Source organism: Electrophorus electricus, chromosome 4, assembly GCF_013358815.1.
Source record: "Electrophorus electricus isolate fEleEle1 chromosome 4, fEleEle1.pri, whole genome shotgun sequence".
NCBI lineage: Eukaryota > Metazoa > Chordata > Actinopteri > Gymnotiformes > Gymnotidae > Electrophorus > Electrophorus electricus.
Genome location: NC_049538.1, coordinates 2,126,615 through 2,132,985, shown reverse-complemented (window position 1 = coordinate 2,132,985; position 6,371 = coordinate 2,126,615). Strand labels below are relative to the sequence as shown.

Genomic DNA, 6,371 nt, shown 5'->3' with positions numbered 1-6,371 from the left:
GTTGTTGTTTTTTCAAATAGACAGGCAAAAGAAACCTGAGCTTCGGTTATTAAGAATTTTTTTCTATAAAAATGTGTAAGCAACCATGAAAAACTGTTTCAATGAATTGACAACCTGGCTAAGAATAGAAAAAAGTTGTTTTAAATGGCAATGTGTTCCTACTTATAACATGACAAAATGAGGTCAGTTGTGTTTTGTGATGAAATTTGTGCTTGTAGTTATGCAGAAGGCATTCAGGAGATCTGCAGTTTGTATGTACCACATTGTCTTATCTTTTGCCAGAAGAGTTTTCCTTTTATTAAATGACGAAAATATTGGGAAAGGAAAAGTTATGTTTGTGTTTAGATTTGTAGATTAGCGACTGAAAAAAAAATGTAATACGTCACTTTATCCATCATAGTATGGACCTGGGAGCGTTTGATCCTGTATAACATCCCTATGGTGCCCTGTGGTGGCTCTGTGTTAGCGATCAAATACACTAGACCCTCCCTGCTAAGGACCTGGGAGGATTTGCTCTTTATAGCAACACTATGCTGCCCTCTGCTGGTTGATTTGAATGTCTTCTTTATACTAATGAAACATTGCATTTCCTTTGTTAGAAATTCAGCAATGAAAAATCTGGAGACTGATTTGATCCTCAGCTACTCAAAGTTTAATTGTGTACATGTAGAAACTTAAGATCTTTTTCTTCTTAGCCAGAAAAAGTGTGCTAGTCTAACAACAGGCAGGCAGTACAAGAACACTGGAGTGTGATCAAAATTAAGAGACAGGAGAATAAGATAATGGATGGGGAGAGATGAGGTGGCGGGAGATGATGTCTGGGAGGTCTCAGCTCAGAGTTCATCACTTCCTCATCTCTATCACCTCCTCATCTCGTTAACACCTCATCACCTTGTTATCACCTCCTCACCTTGGTGCTTCTTTCAAAGAGCTATAATGTGCAGAAAACAATCACAAAATAAAATGTAATGCAAAACAGAATCAGAAACAATCGCAAAATAAAACAAACAAGAGGGCCACATGCTTTTCTTGAGCTGCTTTAGTGTGTATTACAACACTGGGAGAGTGAAACCTTCAAATCACCATTGAAAACAAGAATATATTTTATTGTAATATGGGAGAAAGCAGCATAAACAATGAATTAGGAATTAAGTTTTGAAACATGTTAGCTGCAGGCAAAGCATGCTACATCAAATCATTATGCCTTTGTATGGTTTGGTTTTGATCTGATAGTAATCTGATAGATCTGATAACCTGATAGTAGGTAAATATAAATTTTGCTCCTCTGTTTAGATGTAGCCTTCTGCCTCTTCCTCTTCGAATCCACTTTTGACAGCAGCTTGAATGCTCTTCATCTTTTCGGGGGCAGCTGAGGGGAGAATTGCAAGCAGCTCTTTATCAATCTTCTCCAGTCTTGAGTGAGTCTTCCTTTCAAACTCATCCTTGTTCTTTTGAACTAGTTGTAAAATGGCTTTTTGAGCTGCATCACAATTGTTCTGTAACTGGTGATGTTCCTGTTCAAACTCTGGCTTTTTCTTGTCCATGGCCATAAGTTTTCCCAGTGAGCTGATCCGATCCATGAGGTGATTTCCAGACACCTCAGTGTAAGTTGTTGAGATCATGTTGACCAGACCAGCGATGTTAGTGGCTTGAAAGGCTTGTTTGTAGAGTAGGTCTTTGGAGAAGAGCTTTGCATTATATGAAAGTGACTGGGTCTTCTCAGATGTAGAGATAAAGTGTTTAAGAGTGCTGGTCAGGCTGGTTTTCACAATGTTGGAGACCATCTGAAAGAAGTGGACCATCTTCTCCCACTGTTCCTTCACTCTGCCCATGGCATCCATACCCTTCACCAGCATCTTGATAGTGGTGTTAAAGTCTATCTCTTTAACTTCACAGTTCCTCATGGCAATCAGGATTTCAGTCAGTTCCTTTTGGTTCTTCTCCATGTTCTCTACACTCTTCTCATAGATTTCTCTGGTCTTGTCTAGCTGAGCTCTGCTCACCTCTATGCGGAACCGAGCATTCTCTGTAGCTCTCTGTGAAGCAGTTTGTTTTTCAGATTTACTTTCTTCCTTAAACATCATGGGTGGTTTTGGCACCAGGGCAGGAGAATGTGTAACACCTTTGCTTTTGCTGTCAAATTTGCGGGCTGATTCAATCAGTTTTCTGATTTCTTCAGTCAGCTCCTTTGTGTTGGCTTCCTCACATTTCCCATCTGGTGCATATCTTCCCAGTTGGTTGCAGATGTTGATGCCTTGTTTACATATCTTTTGGGCATCCTTCTTTGCTTTGCACTGTGAGAATTTTTCTAAACTCTCATTGATTCTTTTCCATTGATCTGATGAGAAATCTGATTTGGTAGATTCATTCTTCTGATCATACAAGTCGTTCCATTGTATGATGTCCTCCTGCACGAACTGCTGAATCATCTCTGCACATTTCAGGATTTCTGCAGACTTGCTGTAGATGTTTATTTCATCGATTACATCTGCAGTCCTGTCCTTACCTTTTATGCAATTCAATGTTTCATCTCTCTCTTTTGTAGCATTATATATTTTGTCCACTTTGCAATTTATGAGAGCTGTCATTCCATTCAACAGACCTGTAACATTTTCAGTCACAGCTCCAACAAAATCCATACCCATCATATCCCATCCACTGGGAAGTGAATCCATTGCTTTTTTGTAACTCTCATGTGCTTCATTGAGTTGTTCTTCTATGGCTTTCACTGCTTTCCCAGAGCGTTTAACAGCTTCATCTGATGATGCTTTTCTCAGTTTGTTCTCTTCCAGTTTCTTCTTTATTGCTTCAATGTCATCTCCATAACATTTCTCAGCATTTATACATGCTTCCAGCAACTCTTGGATAATGTTGATGACATCAGTGAAATATTTTTCTGTTGCAGAAGACAAAACAAGGCAATCATCTGCAACAACACGAATGTTCTCCAGCTGGTCAGGCAGGTGGGCTTGAACAATCTCATCATCACCTTGGAACAGAATCTTCACAGCATTCTTCATATAATCTGGGACAGTGAGGGTGTGGAGTCGAATCTGGTCCATGTTCTTATGGGCTTCATTGAATGCCCACCAGCCGGAGTTACACACTTGCATGAGGCAGGCACGAAAGGACTCTGGGTACTTGATGTACTTGTATCCTCCCTTGGGTGGATTTTTGTTGATGGAGAAATCAGTTTGTTTAGAGATGAAGACAAGCTGTCCCATGATGGCTATAGAGAGTGGTGCAGGAGTCAGGTACTGCTCCCAGTTGGCATAGGGCTGCATCACAAGGTTTGTTTGGCTCCTCATCTGCTCAGCTGTGGTGAGGCTTTGACTGATCTTTGCAATTTGGAAGTTCATTGCTTCTTGCTTCTTCTAAAACAAAGGCAAATGAGAACATTTTAGAATCCTACTATAATTTTATGAGTAAACATTCATCACTTCAGTAGTTGTAACGCTGGCAGGCTAGGCAGGATGCAAAGGCAAACCGTGTAGAACACAGTGACGTTTATTTGTACATACGACAATGTAGCACACAGGCTAATGGAAAGTTAAACATGGACAAACACCAACGCTTAGACGAGACCTTTAATACATGCAGGATAACGACACAAAACGAGGAACAGGTGTGATACACGGGGAGGGCGTGGCCATACAAACGAACACACACACACGGAGACGTCTGGGAGAAGGGGCCGTACCGTGACAGTAGTACACTGCTTTAGTTCCACGTTTAACAGTTAACAGTCATCAGCAGGCTACTATAGTGCTTTATTTCCACTGTTAAATTAAAAACATAAGATAGAGAAAACAATATTTAGAGTATGTATTAATTTAGAATAAATTTGCAATGTTTTTAAAACACAGTCCTTAAAATCATGAGAATAAGATTGGAATGTTCTGTGTCTCATAGAGAGAGAGCAAAGCGCAAATGCAGTTTGGCAAAAAAGACATTTATTAACTCAGTTGGGCAAATGAAAGAAACATTCATTTAAAAATAATGAATAAGCATAAAGTCTCTCAGCACACGTTGGTGTCTCCGGTATGGAAGCAAATGCAAAGCGCTTAAGGCACGTTACTGTGGGCCTACAGAATAAGGAGGTTAAGGGAAAGATGGGCACAGTTTGGTAAAGTAACAAGGTGACTGAGACTGGTGGACGGGTTGTGAGTGTAACTGATGAGGGTGCAAGGATGTGGACATGTTCCGCTAACTGGACGTCGGCCCAACCATGACATTCTGACCTATATCGTACAGTTGCCTAGAGTCGCTTTCATTAAACCTTTCGTTGACACTTATAGTGTTAAAACCTACCAAAACGGAAGTTGATTCTACATGTGGAAATCACTCAGCATTGGTAGAGTTTACTTTTTTTTTCCAGCCCCTCCTGAATTCTCGTGACTGCCAGGAAAAAGCGGGAAAAACTGAGAAGATGCTTGTGCCAAGATAAGGTAGCAAGTAGCAATTAAAGTAATTAACACATGCGGTCCACAAATTATTTTACTAGCTGATCATTTTTATTAAAAGATACAACAAATAGTCATATTGAATGTATTGCTCAAATGTGAACTGTGAGTGCTTACCCACAGTTTGGTAAGCTATGCTAGCGTTAATGCGGCAGCATTTCGCATTAACGTTTTCTAGATGGCTAATGTGGAGAAACCTGGAGAAATAACTTAAACTGGATGACTAGCTAACTAATTAAATTACCTAGTTAATGTCAGCACAGAAGGTAATGTAACATTTTATAGCTAACTAGCCATATTCATGTTTGTCCACTGTTAAACCAGCTAGTGCTAGCAAGCGCTTAGCTAACTAGCTAGTTAATTACATTATTTCAGATTTTGTGAAGCTAGACTTCCAATGCACACTCGCTTACTTGGCTAAAGTGGGGAGTTGGATTATTGCAATGTATTATCAAATAACATATTTAAGGATTAACAACTAAAATTTCTAAAAGTAAATAAAAGGATAACGCGTTTTTAGTGTTTTTACTACTCTGCAAAAAGCTCTTATAAATACCCTCTTTTCTTTTCCACAGTCCATTCAAACTGTTGTTTGTCAACTTATTACACTGTTTTTTTGATTAACTGGGTCTAATAATACGATTGAAAAAATGGTACAGCAAAATCTTCCCAAACTTTGCAAAGTTGATAGCTGAGGGCTACCTCTTTTGATTGGCAGTGTAAATGTTTTGGCATTATGGGAAATTTCTGATATATCTAAATTCAGCCTTTATTATCACCCAAGTACATTAATTGCATTAATTACATTACATTACAATTAAGTACATTAATTTTCCTAAAGGTAATATGATTTTAATATGGATTTATGAAGAAATGGTACCATGAAATATGTCCAACCTTACTCTGCTCTTAGCCAAGGGGTACCCCTGTTATGTGGTAATGGTAGTTTTGGCATTGGCGTTTTTTTCCAAACTTACCCTACTGTTAGACAAGGGCTCCTACTCTCATTTGGTATCTGAATTGTCTTGGCATTATGGGAAATTTCTCAGAAACATATGCAAATTCAGTCTATACAAAATGAGTGCAATATTTCACCTAAGGGTACTTCCACTTCACCATGGTTTCTTGAAGAAATGGAACAGTGAAATCTGTCCAGACTTACTCTGCTGATATTCAAGAGCTCCTAGTCTTATGTGGAACTGGAACCGTTTTATCATTATTGAAAAATTTAGAAAAAATATGTAACCATATTTTCTCTGAATTAATTGGGCATGTAAACATCATTACAACTACCAGGACTTTAATGTAGATTTATTAAAGACTGGTGCAGTAGAATCTGTTCGAACCTGATCTGGCGATAGCTGGGGCCACCACTTAATTGGCAGTAGATTATTTCAGCCCTGGAGTTCCTCCTGCCCTGCACATTTGCAACATTTCAGTAGTGATGATCCCCGTTTTAGCTGGCAGTCAAGCTCCAGTAAACTTCTGAGAAACATTATATAGAAAAAAAAACATTTTGTACAATGCTTATTAAGCTGTTTAAATATATTATCAATTGTGTTTAATGTAATGATGCAAGTAAACTAGTTCAATCAAGTGAGCTCTATTTTGTACATTTAAATGGAGTAAAAGTGCGTATCCACACCATAGTTCTTCAAAAACTACTAGTCTCCTTTTCTCTTTGCTTAGGGAACGTTAGTTTACGGTGAGCAGCAAACTATCGCACATGGCATTGCCATTTTGCGTATTACATTTTTTTTTTTTGGTACTGGTATGCTTTCATATACGTTGGCGTATCTCCAAATCAAACAACGCAGTTGTAGCAGCAAACATGACGTCTTCTGGTAACAGGCTATGATAACCTTTTTTTTAAAAATAAATTTAACTTAAGACATCAAAACACTTATT

The 6,371-nt window shown here is 38.6% G+C and overlaps 1 protein-coding gene across 1 annotated transcript; it reads right to left on the bottom strand.

Annotated features, from left to right (window-relative positions):
- Positions 1–636: 636 nt before the first annotated feature.
- On the bottom strand, positions 637–5,888 carry LOC113583724. The gene is made up of 3 exons (XM_035525461.1): positions 5,810–5,888; positions 3,701–3,779; positions 637–3,374 (listed from the first exon to the last, which is right to left on the bottom strand). The coding sequence occupies exon 3, from the start codon at positions 3,357–3,359 to the stop codon at positions 1,290–1,292; it is 2,070 nt and encodes a 689-aa protein (XP_035381354.1). The 5' UTR covers positions 3,360–3,374; positions 3,701–3,779; positions 5,810–5,888; the 3' UTR covers positions 637–1,289.
- Between the last annotated feature and the right edge of the window lie 483 nt (positions 5,889–6,371).

Bases quoted from the DNA above. Each gene is read 5' to 3' on its own strand.
- LOC113583724 (XM_035525461.1), bottom strand. From the start codon at position 3,359: ATGAACTTCCAAATTGCAAAGATCAGTCAAAGCCTCACCACAGCTGAG.